Source organism: Aquila chrysaetos, chromosome 5 (genome assembly GCF_900496995.4).
Source record: "Aquila chrysaetos chrysaetos chromosome 5, bAquChr1.4, whole genome shotgun sequence".
NCBI lineage: Eukaryota > Metazoa > Chordata > Aves > Accipitriformes > Accipitridae > Aquila > Aquila chrysaetos.
Genome location: NC_044008.1, coordinates 17315756 through 17329850, shown reverse-complemented (window position 1 = coordinate 17329850; position 14095 = coordinate 17315756). Strand labels below are relative to the sequence as shown.

Here is a 14095-nt window from a genome sequence, read left to right as displayed (position 1 = left end):
TGGGCAGAGTCTAGCCTGGCACACTCCTGATGGTGCCCTGCTAATGCTGTGGTCAGATCGAGGATGTATTGAGAGCACAAGTGTTTTCCTCTGTTATCCAGTATAGTAAATTCCTTTAAAGAGAATCTTTTGCTTATGGAAATTGTTGGGTAGCCCTATATTAGTCCTAGAATGCAAAATATCTGTTTTGTTCAAGATCTGTGCCTTATAAAGTGTCTGGCAGAAAATCTTATCCGATTCTTAAAGATGTGAATCATGTAGTTATGACTCCATTTCTACAGCTCAGCTGAATAGAAATCATTAGATAGGCATTTGAGATTACAGTATCATTTCTTAAGATCAGTGTAGTTTCTGCATTTCACCAGTGGCTCCGAGTCACTGATGTTACCCACCTTAATCTGTCGTAACTTGACCTGCCCTTTCTCTGCATCGGCTTCCTAAGATGACGTACAGCGATAGGAGTCAAGCTCTTGTATTCTCCTGATTTTGTCTGTGGGGCTGGTTTTCTCTGGCAAAGTTTTGGAGAGAAAAATACCCACTGCATGTTTAGGACTATAGAAACAGGAAACAAGTGCTTTGTCCTTTTTGATTCATGTCCAGCATACTAGTTTTAACAACGGCAGGGATCCAAGAATAATCTTCGCAGTTGACCATGCGGCCAAAAACATGATGATCTCATTGCTAGTGGCCAGTGACACGTAGATGGTTAGGTAATCAAAGGGTTTTTTCTTGGTTTTGCGTTGCGTTTTTAAAAGATTGTGTGGGTTGCCTATCAACAGAGAGTCTGGACAAAGTACATAGCATTTTTTCTACAAATATTGCCAGTGCCTGGTGAGTCTTTCCCAAAACTACAAAAGTTGGTAAGGGTGTTTTTGCCTGTTTATCTTTCTATTCTTACTTCTTTATTTTAATCACATGATGCAAGCAAATATTTTTAATTTCAATTTCTTATTTGCTAAAGGTTATTTCCTCAAGTTTCTTATTTGCTTCTAATTTGATTTCTAATGGAGTTAAGCTAATTGAAAGTCTAAATTCTTCAGACTGTGGGAGATGGCTGTATTTTGTGTCAGACCCCAGTGGATGGGCCCTGATACTCCCCATCGCTTCTCTTGATTTTGATTATCTTCTTATTAAAAACTCTTAAACATTAATTGAACTTCAGAGAGAAGGAGAGGAAAGAGAGAGTTATAAAGGCTCTGAAACCTTTCCATTAGGAAATACGTGTTACAGGTGGGACATCCGTGCCCCAGTCATTGTTCCATCAACAAATTTGATGTGAACTGAAGCAGCATGAGAGCATTACCCTGCTTGTGTGGGTCCCTCATGTTCGAGTGTGTTTGAACCTCCTGGGGCAGGAGTAGCTGAACCAACCTTTCTCATGCCCTGTGCATGTGGAAGCTGACACATAGCCATTACTGCTTGTCCTTCCCTGGATGGATAGCCATCTGTTTTTTCCTTGTATTAATTTGCAAATGGTCTTATGATGACTGAAACTACAGAAAACTGAAAAAAAAATACATGAATGCCTAAGAATCCTCTTAGTTTCCCAAGCTGTGCTTCAGCAGTGCACGAGCACAGTCGGCGACCTGTTGGGCTACCACAGCTGAATTGTTCTGGTGGTTTTTCTGTTTCAGAGAGCTGGGCAAGTTTCTGCATTGCCCAGGATATCAATAACTCTTTCAGCTGATACGTAACTGTTTTGAAAGCTTGTCTGTAAACAGAAATGACATCAGAAAAACGTGACCATTGTCTTTTTCATTGTTCCCTCCTTTGTTTTCCAGTCAAGATAGCAAACCTGAACTCCGTCCAGCAGGCAGCGTCCCTGTGGTTTCACTGTGGGTCGCAGCAAGGAGCAGAGCGTATCTCCAGGCAAAAGGAACATGGGAATATGGAGACATTTAGAAAAATAAACCTGAAAGATTTCATTTTGCTGATACTGTTTTGAAAGGATACCTTTGAGGTTACTAATATGCAGTATGGGTGCAAACACTGAGGCAGAGAAACTATTTCCTTATAGCTGCTCCCAGTTTTGAAACTCCCAGGCCCCCACCCCAACTCTTCCCATCCCCCTTGCCATCCCCAAAATAGTTTTCATCCACTCCAGCTTTGAAACTGCAAAAGGAGATTTAAGTGGAGCCCTGGCTTGCCTGGGGACATTCTTGCTTTAATCAGACCGAGTGAGTAAAAATGTTTGCAGGGGATGTGTAGCTACGAGGAGAATGGAGGCTTTTGTGGCAAGCCATCGGTTGCTCCCCTGGCAGCACAGCCAGGCACCCCGAGCGGGGGCTCTCTCTTTTGAAGTGGGGTTAGTGACGTAAAAGCGTGTCTCAGGGTAAACACGCTGCTGTTATCTTACTCTGTACAAAATACATCATTTACTTGAAGACCGTGCCCTGAATGGAGATTAACGCTGGAGCATCCCGTGACTGCAGTTTAGTTTGTCCAGCGCTTTCATGGATCTTTAAGAAACCTGTTTCGACTCCTGTATACAGCTGGTTACTGCTGGGAAGGTAGAGATGCCCATGGCTGGGGCGTGAGTGGGTGACTGGGCTCCCCGTGCCGGGGCTGTGTGCACCCCGGTGCTCGCTGGCATCTCCCCCTGCCCGGCAGTGCCCCGTCCAAGCCGCTGCCACCACCGCTGCGGTGCGCTGCCAGATGTGGCTGCAGGCAATGCAAGCCTGCTGGGAAACCATCTTTTAGCTAGGGACATTTAGCTCTGCGTTTCATTAGAATTAAAATGTAAATGATATTAAAACCCTCTCCCTTTGAAGATCAGCGAGGCTTAAAAATTATCACAGTAATTAGGCAATAGTTTTGATTATATATGAAATGAGATCAAGCTCTACAGGAGGTGGCGGAGCCCCCAGCAAGTCAGTCTGTGACTATCTACTGTAGCGATCTGGAGTGGGGTTTTTCATCTGAACAGGTCCAATGAGTGCCGTAAGATGCACAGTTTCCGCGGACGTTGGCATGAAATGGAAGCCTGCCTCTTCAGCTGGAGTTTAAAAGCTATGTCGCAGCTCGTGTGCTGGCCACGAAGCAGCAGCGGGGTGGTCTCCTGGGCTGTGCACCCCCACCAAGGGCCTGCGTGGGCAGGAGCCGGGCAGGAGAGTGCTGCCGGTGACGGCAGGCGGGGAGCCAGCCGGAGCCGCGACGCTGGGGCAGCTCAGCCCTGTTGGTGAGCACGGCCGGGCAGAGGAGTCTCGCCAGTCCTTGCTAACAAGGAAAACCAGCTGAGGTACACGGAGATGTGCAGAGCTCAGGAAGGAAAATCGTTTTGCATTTTCGCTAGCAGGAAAATCTCCTCGTCAGTAAAATGGTCTGGACGGAGCTGGTTATTAGCGTGCTCACTCTATCTTCCCGCATATCATTCTTCCCTCTAAGTATCCCTCATCCTTTCTACTTGTGCTTTCTGCTCGGGACAGGGACTTGTTTCCTTGCCTGCCTTGTCACTGCTGCATCCCTGCCAGCTTCCCCTGCCTGCATCTCGTCCCCCACAACAGTTACAACCCATGTGCACCAGGTACCTGAAGAGCAAGAAGTGATGCTGCAGGAGGGTGTTCAGGGAAGTTAGGTGTATTTTCAGCCTCGCTGCAGTCAGAATTCAAGAGTGCTTATTCCTGCCAGCAGATCCAACTTGCCTTACTTCCCACACTCTGGAAATATTCCCCCAGACTAGTGTTACTGACCCAATTAGCATTTCAAAATTCTCAGCTTGCAGGTGCTGGTTTCAGAAAAGCTAATGGCAGTCTTGTACAATGTTGAGCAATCCAGTTGGCATCCATTTGTTCTTAATCCCCTGTTAAAGCTGCAAACTGAAATATGTTTTTTTTCTTTTCAGTATTGTGTACAAAGTAAATAGTCCTGAACAGCACAGGCTACATTAAAGATAATGATGCCAAAATTAGGTTTTTTTCTCTTATACACGTCGGGAATTTGCAGTTGCTTTATGCATGGTTTCTCCTCCCACAGCTTGGGGTTTTTTTAGCTGTCTGATTTAGCTGGTACTGCTATGGCTGCTGCCAAGGGGACCACTGAGGCAGAGCTGCCATGAGTTGCAAGTCCCAGGTCGCAGTGCCCACTTTCCCCAGGTGCCCCAGATATCCATCTCTGTCAGGATGAAGAGATGACTTGTCTTGCAAAAAGAAGTACCTGAAAGTTTAACTTGAAGTGTTTTTAAGAGTGTGTGCAGCCTGTGAGCATTAGAGGTGGCTTTGCCTGGAAGTGTCTGGGCAGACTTGTTGGGATCCTTTGCTTGCACCGACCCCAACACCATGTCGCAAGCGCGGATGTGGCTAACGCTGCCATGGGGCAGTGCAGTGGCAGGGCACAGGCTGGCATAGCCGCAACCAAGGTCCACACCCCACGTCCTGTGTGGGCTGGGGCAGACCCCTCGGGTGCTCTGAGCTGCTGCCGTGGCAGCGGGACGGTGCTGGAGGCATCGTGGTTAATGCTGGTTTAGGGAGAGCTGCTTGCCGGTGCAGTCATACAAAGGCGCTCACTCTGGGCCAGCGTGGACCATTGCCTGTCCTCCAGCAATCTTCCAGCCTTGGACTAGTTAGTCTCAGATACCTTCTTTTCCCCACAAAGACATGTTTTAGCCAGGACACTCCCCTCCCTTGTAGCTCAGTTAGAACTGAGCCCCCATTGCCAGTGTGCTTGCATACGCCACGCGGCTCAGCTGCCTTCTGTTTTACCTCGCCCTGTGATCTAAAATCCCCCCATAACACCAGGTAACACGTTGTTCTCTTCCCCCTTCCTGTGACCTTTCCAAACCGCCTTTTCTTCAAAGGTCACTCGGCAACATTGGCTAGTGTTTTCAAAACTGAGCATCTGCAGAAGGGGAGCTGTAGCTGCTCATCCTTCATAGAAATTTAGAGATGTCGAGGTACAGATTCAGACACCTGATTTTAGGAAAACCCTTACGACCTTTACAACTCATGGTGCGTGGTCCATGTTTCTACTGTCCACACGCTTGCCCTGCTCATCCTTCATCTTTTGCTTTCTGCTCTCGCTGTCTTGATTTTCAACCCTGAACCTTTTCCTGGGCAGACTGTTGCTCTTGTTAGGGGGTGCCAGGTCAGGAGTAAAGCTCTGTGCAAGTGCACTGGCAAGGACTCAGGGAATTAGGCTCTAGGCCCAATTTTGGCCGGGAGCGAAGCCCACTGAAGTCAATGGGAATCTTCCTGTTGACGTAATGGTCTTTGGAGCAGACCTAGGCTTCAACGTTCTTCAGAGCAGTCATTCCAGCGTGAACCTTTGGCACTGTGTGAATAATAGATAATTATTTTTATATATCCTTTCCAAAGGCCACAACCTGTGTTGGCAGTCAGTGCTCCTAAATGCGCGGAGCTGAGACTGGCAGTCTGAACGAATGGACAAAATCAATAACATAAGCTTCATGTGGCCGAGGGGAATCATTTCCATGTCATTTCATCCAGCTTGATATAAAGAAGGAATTGCTCGTCAGTGGCATTTCTGATCTAAAGGAAAGGGAGGCTTTGACAGAGTCCATTAGTGCCTGTCTAAGAAATGATAGGATGTTATATACAATACTTTTATGTTTTTCCAAAGGAAAGTGATGGACTGTATTTCTTATGGATGTTACTTTTCTGTTATTGCAGCATATAATATCACTTTTCTCTAGCAAAAGAGACATTTGTACTTTCATCTGTTCCTACCACAAAACAGAGACTACTTAGGGATGCACAGGGGACGTTTCCCACTGCCCATCTCTCTGGCCTTGCGGAGAGCTGAGGCCAACACCAGCCCCCACGTCCTTTGCCAAGGTGCCCTGAAGACACGCTCAAACTGGGGTCACATATACAGTTTCTGTCCTGAAACACTTCTCCAGTGAGGCTGTTCGCTAACTGGGAAGACCCTGAGGTAGGGTCTCTGTAAATTCACCGTTATGCCTGTTATCATTTTCCTTTCTGGTAATGTTTTCTGCTGTTTTGGCAAAGCATCTTACTTAGGTTCCCACCTGCCATTTTCTGTGCAGTTTACTTCTTTTCAGGATATTGTCTCTGCGCTATATAAGCTCCTGAACTTTTCCATAATGTAGAAAATATTTTAAGGAGTTCGTCTTATGGATGCTCATAGACTTCTTTCTACTCATAGAAGTGAAGCTTTGTAGTGCCTACAGCAGTGCTTTAGAAGGGACAATATTAATACACTGATATTTTATGCATTTTAAATCTGTTTCCATGGTGGTGGAAGCACAATGCAAGGAAGGGACTCAGACCTGCAAGACTTGCGGACTTTCTGAGGCAAACTGAAGCTTAGCACAGGACTATGCATCTCACTTTTATGGACATCTGCTGATTTTTTACAGCTGTTTGCTCAGCGGGAAGCGTGCTTTGGGTTCCAGCTCTGCTCAGGCAGCCAAGTATTGCCTGCAGTCTCCATTTCTGCGAGCTGCTGCTACTTACATGCTGCTGCCGCCCTAGCAGTGCAGAGGACGCTAAAAGTATGTCATCCTCATCAGTAATTCAAGGCTTAGTACTGGACTAGGTGTGTATTAACTCTCATATGTAAAGACATGGCTGGAAGCAGTGGGGGATGGAGGTTGGATCATTCCAAGGCATGTTACCAAGCAATGGCTGCTACCCGTGGGCATGCCTGCGTCTTATGTGCTGGGAAGAGCAAGAGGTTATTTGAACCTATGAAATGTCCTTATTCTACATTTTGCTAGCCAAGGACTCTGACATCTGTTATTTCCAGATGCATTATAAAGCAGAATTAGAATAGATTTGGGTTGGGATATCTATGAAAGAAAGCTCTGATGCTAAACTATTTATATAAAATAGGCAGCTTTCATAATTAGCCCTAAGACCTTTGTATATAATAAGCCAAAAAAGTGTTAATTATTTTATTTCTGCCAACTTAAAAAACAAACAAAAGAACCTTTCTGGCTAGATGCTGCCATTGCCAAATATGCGTTTCAGTTAAACTTTGCTGTGTTTACATTTCTAGATAATAAAATTCTTTGGTTTATGGACTGCCAGAAGATAGAAAGCTGAGATTACAGTCTCAGATTTGATTAGGTTTGTCGTAAAGTAAAGGTAATCATGAAACAATGACTATTTAATCAATTCTTAGTTATTCGTGTATTTTAGAGAGGTTCAAGCTTTTGTCAGTCTTACTGTCTTCTCTTTGTAATGCGTCAGGGTATGTGGTTGCTATTAAATCTTTTCATTAGTTTGATGGAGGATGAAGGTGAGTAGTTCTGTTTTTAAGGAGCCTATTCAGCAATGACAATGACACAAAAGACAACAGTCTGCTTTGATTTCCACCTTCTGGAGATTTCTTTTGTAGAAAGTATACATAAAATAATATTGCCAGGATATAAATTCAGTGTGCAGGGACTGCATTTGTAATGAACACCTTCTCCTGTGCAGCCACCCAGCCGCCCAGAATCCTCTTTGTCCATTCACTGATGTGTGAGACGCTAAGAGTCTTTTATTTTAATCTTTCCATCTTGGTTTTGATAAACTTGGCTGCAACAGCTTTTGAAAGAACGATTTATGATTTGTTTAGGGTATTTATGTTGCCTTCATTACCCCAGTATCTCAGCATTTCATCATCTGCACCCATTACTTCACAGTGTGCATGTAAGTGCCATTATTCCCACTTCACAGAAAACAAACTCGAGGGCAGAGTGACAAAAGCCATTGGTACAAGGGTTTTAGGACCTAAGCCCACCAAAGGACAGGTTGAATCTTGTCATCTTCCTTGGTTCGTCCTGTGTTTCCCTTTTCTCAGGCCATCTGGGTGGCAGTGCAGTGGCTTGGGCTGCTAAGACCCAGGCTGTCTGCTCAAACCCCTCTTAGCAGGATGCCTACGCGTCCCATCTGCCAGCACGACCTGTGTGTTTAGAGCTCCTTCAGGAAGACGACTGCATCCAGTTAGTTTGTTGAAGCCAAGCAGATGACGGCTGTGAGAACTGGTGACAGCTAAGCCTTGCATATGTGTATATGTTCATCTGTGCGAAGGTCTGCTCCAAAGAGTAAAGTGTAGCCAGAGTTTCTCCTGTGTAGCATCACTTGAAGGGTGTTTCACACCCCTGACTGAGGCCATCTTGCATCTGCCAAAACACGATAGGGATTTTTTACAGCTTTATCATGAGAACTTTGAAAAAATCACATTGTTAGAGCTTTGTTAGCAGAATAACAGATTGGTTGTGCGTGTATATCGGATAGCTGCCTATGGTAGGCATGTCAGACAGTGAAAGGCCATAAAGTATTACCACTCCATAAAATACTACTTCCTAATATTATTTTTCTGACATTTCTGGCAGTAAACATTTGAAACTTCCATGGAGTATGTCACTTGTGAATCTCAAAACACATATATTATTGTGTATTTAGGGCTTAATTCAATTCCCAATAAAGATGAGGACAAAATTTCCACTTTCTTTATTGCACTTGTTCCAGGCCTCAAAGCGAATGTTGTCTGTTGAAAGTAGAATAGATACTAATTTGGTCCCATAAAACCACAGATTGTTTCAACTTTTGATGAATTTCTGAATGAATAGATGGTCGGATCCCATGATGCTGCTTTCAGACTCACTGGTGATATGAAAGAGGCGCTTGTCCGGCCGGCTGTATAGCCGTGCCGCTCTTTTGTTGCCTATAGTACACATGCTCAGCTCCTTTTTACTCCCTTTTTATTTTAATGCTCTGCAACAGGGCTGCACAAAGCCGAATTGGCTTTTAAAACACGACTTCATTTTGCAGCTATACGTCTGTGCCCGGTTTTCTTTTGTGCTGCCTGTGGAACAAGGAGGCTGTGTGGTATCTGACACCGGGCTTTTTCCAGTGATTTATTAACTGTGTCAGAATAGCTGTTGTGAATGCTGGGAAGCTCTTGCATATTGTGACAGTTGATATTGATTATGACAGTTTGTAGACTCTAGTGCGTTGTCAGACAGTGGATCGTATTTTGTCTTCTTACTATACATACCATGGGCTATAGATCATAGTGTTTTCTTAAGAAAAGGACCCATTGTCCAGCGTTCTTGCTGGTATGAGAGAACTTCTGTAGCATATTGTGCAACAAATAGCAAAATAGTTAAGGCACCCTATGGGACAGGCAGGCAAATGTCAATTGCTTAGGAAAAAAAAAACTGAATAGTTTGTTCTGCTTCTGGCCTTTCAGGGGAATGAGCTGTGCAGTTGACAGAAGTGGGTAAACTAGTCTGAGGATGTAATTTATGAAAATATGGTATATCCTGTATTGTCTGTTGGCCAGAAATCCACAGACTGCACAGGAGGAGGAGGTTGCAATGAGGATTTTGGCTACCAGTCATTTTTAAAGGTTGCTTTGCGTCTCGATGGAGGCTGAAACTACATGTTTCTAGAATGAGTCTGAGGAAGAGGAGATAAAGATTTCTGCAGACTTGGGAGAAAGTGAAAGCTGGTGCATGAGCATCTGTGAGGAGCACATCAAACAGATCACTCCGAGTAATGACGACTTCTGACTGTTTGGTTTTAGCTAGGCAGTAGTAAAGTAGCACACAGGAGAAAAGATTTTTCTGTTTGCCTAAAAGCTGCTTCAGTGTGGAAAAAAGTCAACAGCTGAGCTTCTACTGACAACCTGATCAGGAGGAGGGAGTCAAAAGCCATTTGGTTAATTATGCTGCCGTAATTTACTATATTGCTACTATATTATTGGAGGAAAAATCTTCAAACAATACATTTCTTTTTAAAACAGCACTTGGGGTGTAGAGGTGACAGTGAATAGGAAGGGAGCTGTACTGATTTTTCTGTTCTTGAAAGACCTTATATAAGAGACTATAATGGGTCATAAACTTATACTTTGAGATAATAAACCTTAGGAAAATGACCTTTAGCAATCTGTGCTATTAGCATTTTGATCTCACACGGGGTTTAGATTGATTCAAATGCAGTTTCTGCTGTGATTTTACATTGATGTAATTCAAAATCTATTTCCGCACGTACCTTATGGTTTAATTGAGATAAATGTAATAGCAGGTTACTCCTGAAATGATTATTTGTGGGATACTTCGGGCCAAGACTATGGCACTGAACTGGGACCTAGGGGAACTGGATTCAGTTCTTAATCCCACTGTGGGCCTGGTATTGGCCACTCAAACCAGATCATCTCTCTCATGAGATGAACTCACCCCCATTTCTGGTTGTTTATTTACACTATGAGATCTTTGAGAAGGAACATTTCCTATCAGAAACCAGTCTTGATCTCTCCTGGGATTTCTAGATGCTGCTGTAATACTAACCATATTTTCTGTAATGCGATCTGTATTTTAATGAGTCCTTAATGTCAGCAAGGAGGCAGAATTAAACGAAGTAGTTTGGTTTCAGTGATGACGCAACTTCCCATTCCATGCTCGCATTGAATTTGGATTAATTATAGCACTCCCTGTGTCATAATTATGTTCCATAAAGATAGAATGCTCTAGAGTTTGTACATTCACAGCACTACTATAAGCCTCAGGGTGTGCTGAGATTTACAGTGGCATCTCTCAGTCCAGTGTCAGGTATTAGTGTTATATTTATATATTTAAGGGTTTTACTGCAGAACATCTACAGCAATATCAGAAACGCTTTAAAGGAAGGATAAAATGGAAGAGTTTTTAAATGCCTGCTTTTCACTGCAGGAGTATTTTATTTGGGTTTTTTTTCTAATTTTCATAAAGTATTTTGAAGAATTTAGGTGTGAAGAATGAAGAAGTTCAGGTGTTCAAATGTGAAGACTTGTTTCCTTAGGTGACTTTTACCTAAAGCTCTGGTCACAGTTCTCTGTCTGTGCACAGTTCTGGCTCTTTAAGCCTGAGACCACGCCCGGAGAAGGTAATTTTGGTGGTGTGCTGTGAAAAGAGACAACTTCCCAGCACCAGTTGTAGACTAGCAGTGACTTGTATGAGGATCCATTCAGTCGCTATTGTGAGAGGCCCCTTCCCCTTGGCTTCCCCTTGGCCATCCTGGGGCTCTCAGGCTGGCTGTCTGCTCACTAGCCCTTGCCAGTTGTTTGCCTAGGATGTTCTCCAGGTGTTCTGGACTCTTTGAGATGTCTCTAGTCCTTTGAGTTGCAATCCTTAAGAGATTTCATTTTGTTTTCCTGAGGAAAGGCATTGGTAATCACTGCAGAAGGTGGATACATTTCCCCCTCCCATCCCGATGCCCTGAAATGCCTTGCAGGTCTGCAGGATCCTCCTTGTCCATAGGTTGAAGCCTGCTCTCTGACATCTCTGTTATCTTTCTCTCTTCCCTTCAGATGGTGTCCACAGCGTCACGGCAGTCTGCACCCTGCGTGTCACCATCATCACGGATGACATGCTCACGAACAGCATCACGGTGCGGCTGGAGAACATGTCCCAGGAGAGGTTCCTTTCTCCCCTCCTGTCCCTGTTTGTGGAGGGGGTGGCAACAGTGCTCTCCACCGCCAAGGACAGCATCTTCGTTTTCAACATCCAAAATGACACGGACGTCAGCTCCAATATCCTGAACGTGACCTTCTCAGCTTTGCTCCCTGGTGGCATTCGAAACAAGTTCTTCCCCTCTGAGGACCTGCAGGAGCAGATCTACCTCAACAGGACCCTGCTGACCATGATTTCCACGCAGAGGGTGCTGCCGTTTGACGACAACATCTGCTTGCGCGAGCCCTGTGAGAACTACATGAAGTGCGTCTCCGTCCTGAAGTTCGACAGCTCGGCCCCGTTCATCAGCTCCAACACCGTCCTGTTCCGCCCCATCCACCCCATCAACGGGCTGCGCTGCCGCTGCCCGCCCGGCTTCACCGGCGACTACTGCGAGACGGAGATCGACCTCTGTTACTCCAGCCCGTGCGGCAGCAACGGGCGGTGCCGGAGCCGAGAAGGGGGCTACACTTGTGAATGCTACGAGGACTACACCGGTATGTGTTTATCTTATCTTTGTCCCATGATTTCTATGTTAGACCATCAGCCAGGCCAGCTCTGTGTCAAGCTGAAATTGCTGACATTCTTAGTCAAAGGGAGAAAAACTCCTGGCGCTGCTTTCTGGTCAAGAGAAGGCTTGTGAGTGTCACACGACACTTAGGGTAAGTCCCATTTCTCTGTGCGTGCATGGTGGTAGGAACCGTGCCTCGCTCCAGGTCATGATGCAGGGGGCCCAACAGCTGCTGAAGCAATTTGCATGGTGTGAATTCCTGCTCAAAATGCTTTACGAAAACATATTTCTTCTGTCTGGAAGGAAGAAGGTGGGGGACATCCCCTGGTTCGTGGTTTTGCCCATTAACGCCTTCCTAGCCCCTCAGCAGTCCCCTCATAGCAGGGTATAGTGGGGGTACGCAGCCTCAGTAGGAGGTCGTCAGCAAGCCCAGAGCATGAGGATGGTTCATGGTCCCAAGAAACTGCAATAACATGCATCTGTGGGAAATACCGCAAGTCAGCTCCAGTTTGTAAACGTCCAGATAAACTCCAGAAGGACGTAGCTGCTTCCAGGCCTGTCTCCAGCAGCCTGCTGAGGAGTATACTTTGCCTCATCATGGACTTGACAACTAATAAAGATCAAAGTGCTGCTTCTCAAATACTCCTGAGAAGTTATGAAAGAATATTAGCTGAATGTTTTCTGGTGCTTCAGTAAAGTCAGTGGGATTATTTATGTATTTGAAATTGCACACACATTTAAGCGTTCTGCACTGATGTGCTGCCGGCTGTAATTTAAGCTGACGGCTCAGCAATGTCTGCTGTGACCCCTGCAAATGAGGGGTGAAGCAGAGGGGGCTGTTCCCAATGCTGCCTCTCACTGCTGAAGTTATAAAAAATTGAAAACATAAATTATTTAAGTCTCCACGTAAAAAAAATCTAGTTGATGTGTATGCCTACTGGGCTGGATCCAGCCCTCCAGGTGGAAGGGTTTTCCTTCACTTTCTGTGGCTTTTGGCTCAGGGCTGCAATTAAAAACGTGACGGTGGAAGGAGCCAGGAGTCAGTGAGCAGGGATGTGGCAGCAGCAAGTGAACTGGGCTTTCCCCAGCCAGGGGGGACAGGAGATGCTCCCTGAGATCAGAGCGGGGGTTAGAGCAGCAGGATCTTCCTAAGGAGATGCGAAAATTTTTTTGCCTGACCGGTGAAACCCTGAATAGAGCTGTGAGGTGGTTGGGATGTTTGGTTTTTGTTGAGGAGTGATTTTCCTGCCAGGCTTCTCATGAGTGACTTCCACAGTGAAATACATTATAAGTCCATTATCCATTACATACAGCTAATGCAAAATACGTGCAGCATTGGGCGTCACAAAGTAGATTATATGACCAGTTGATTTCATTTAACATGTTTATGTGCTATTATAGTGTAAATCAGAATGGTTAGAAATAGCAAGTTTCATTAACCAAAGATATGCATATAAATAGAGTTAATTCACCCATGTCGTAGGTTTTGGAATGACATGCATTCCTACATCACATTTTCAGGGTCTCTTGCTAGAAATCTTTCGAAAAAAAAGCTAAATATACTTTAAAAATTAAAGAGAATAATCTTATATTAATAATTGATGAACATATTTAATAATTAACACTGTAGTCAGAACAGATGTGGTACATATTTAGAGGAGAGGCACAATAGTATTCATACGCAAAGAAAGATTTGATCTGTAACTGTATTTCCAGTGCATAGTTGTTGAGTTAAAAATTAACTGTCCCGCTGCCAGGATATTAAAGTGATCAGAAGTTAAAGAGTGAGCACTGCTTATAGCCTTGCCATCTTTAGGTTTCAGAGTTAACTACGCTTCAGTGAAACACTTTATTCTTTGGAAGGACAGTTCGGGTCGTGATTGCAGTCAGGTTGGCCAGGGGAAAACACCCCCAGCCATGATCAAGAGGGCTCTGGAATCCCTTATCCTGTAAATTGATACAAATATTATTGAATATTTCTGTTTTATTGCTGAATGAATGCAGTAGAAATTTCGTATCTACTCTGTGGTTGGTTTATGTTACATGAATGCCTTTAGGCTCCATGTTGCATGACAATGTTTTTTCCATCAAACCTGACACACTGACCCACATATGGTGGTCATTAGTTGGTTCATTTTCATCCCCTTTACAGAACGAGGTGGAAAATGTTATCAACAAGTAATCTA

General features: G+C 44.6%; 1 protein-coding gene across 6 annotated transcripts in view; it reads left to right on the top strand.

The window, feature by feature from the left end:
- The window catches only part of CELSR1 (cadherin EGF LAG seven-pass G-type receptor 1), a 178097-nt gene that overhangs the window by 59998 nt on the left and 104004 nt on the right, over positions 1-14095 (top strand). For all 6 annotated transcript variants that reach the window (XM_030015556.2, XM_030015551.2, XM_030015553.2 and 3 more), the window contains exon 2: positions 11257-11895. In XM_030015556.2, the coding sequence (XP_029871416.2) occupies positions 11257-11895 (639 nt within the window). The remainder of the gene's footprint in view (positions 1-11256; positions 11896-14095) is intronic.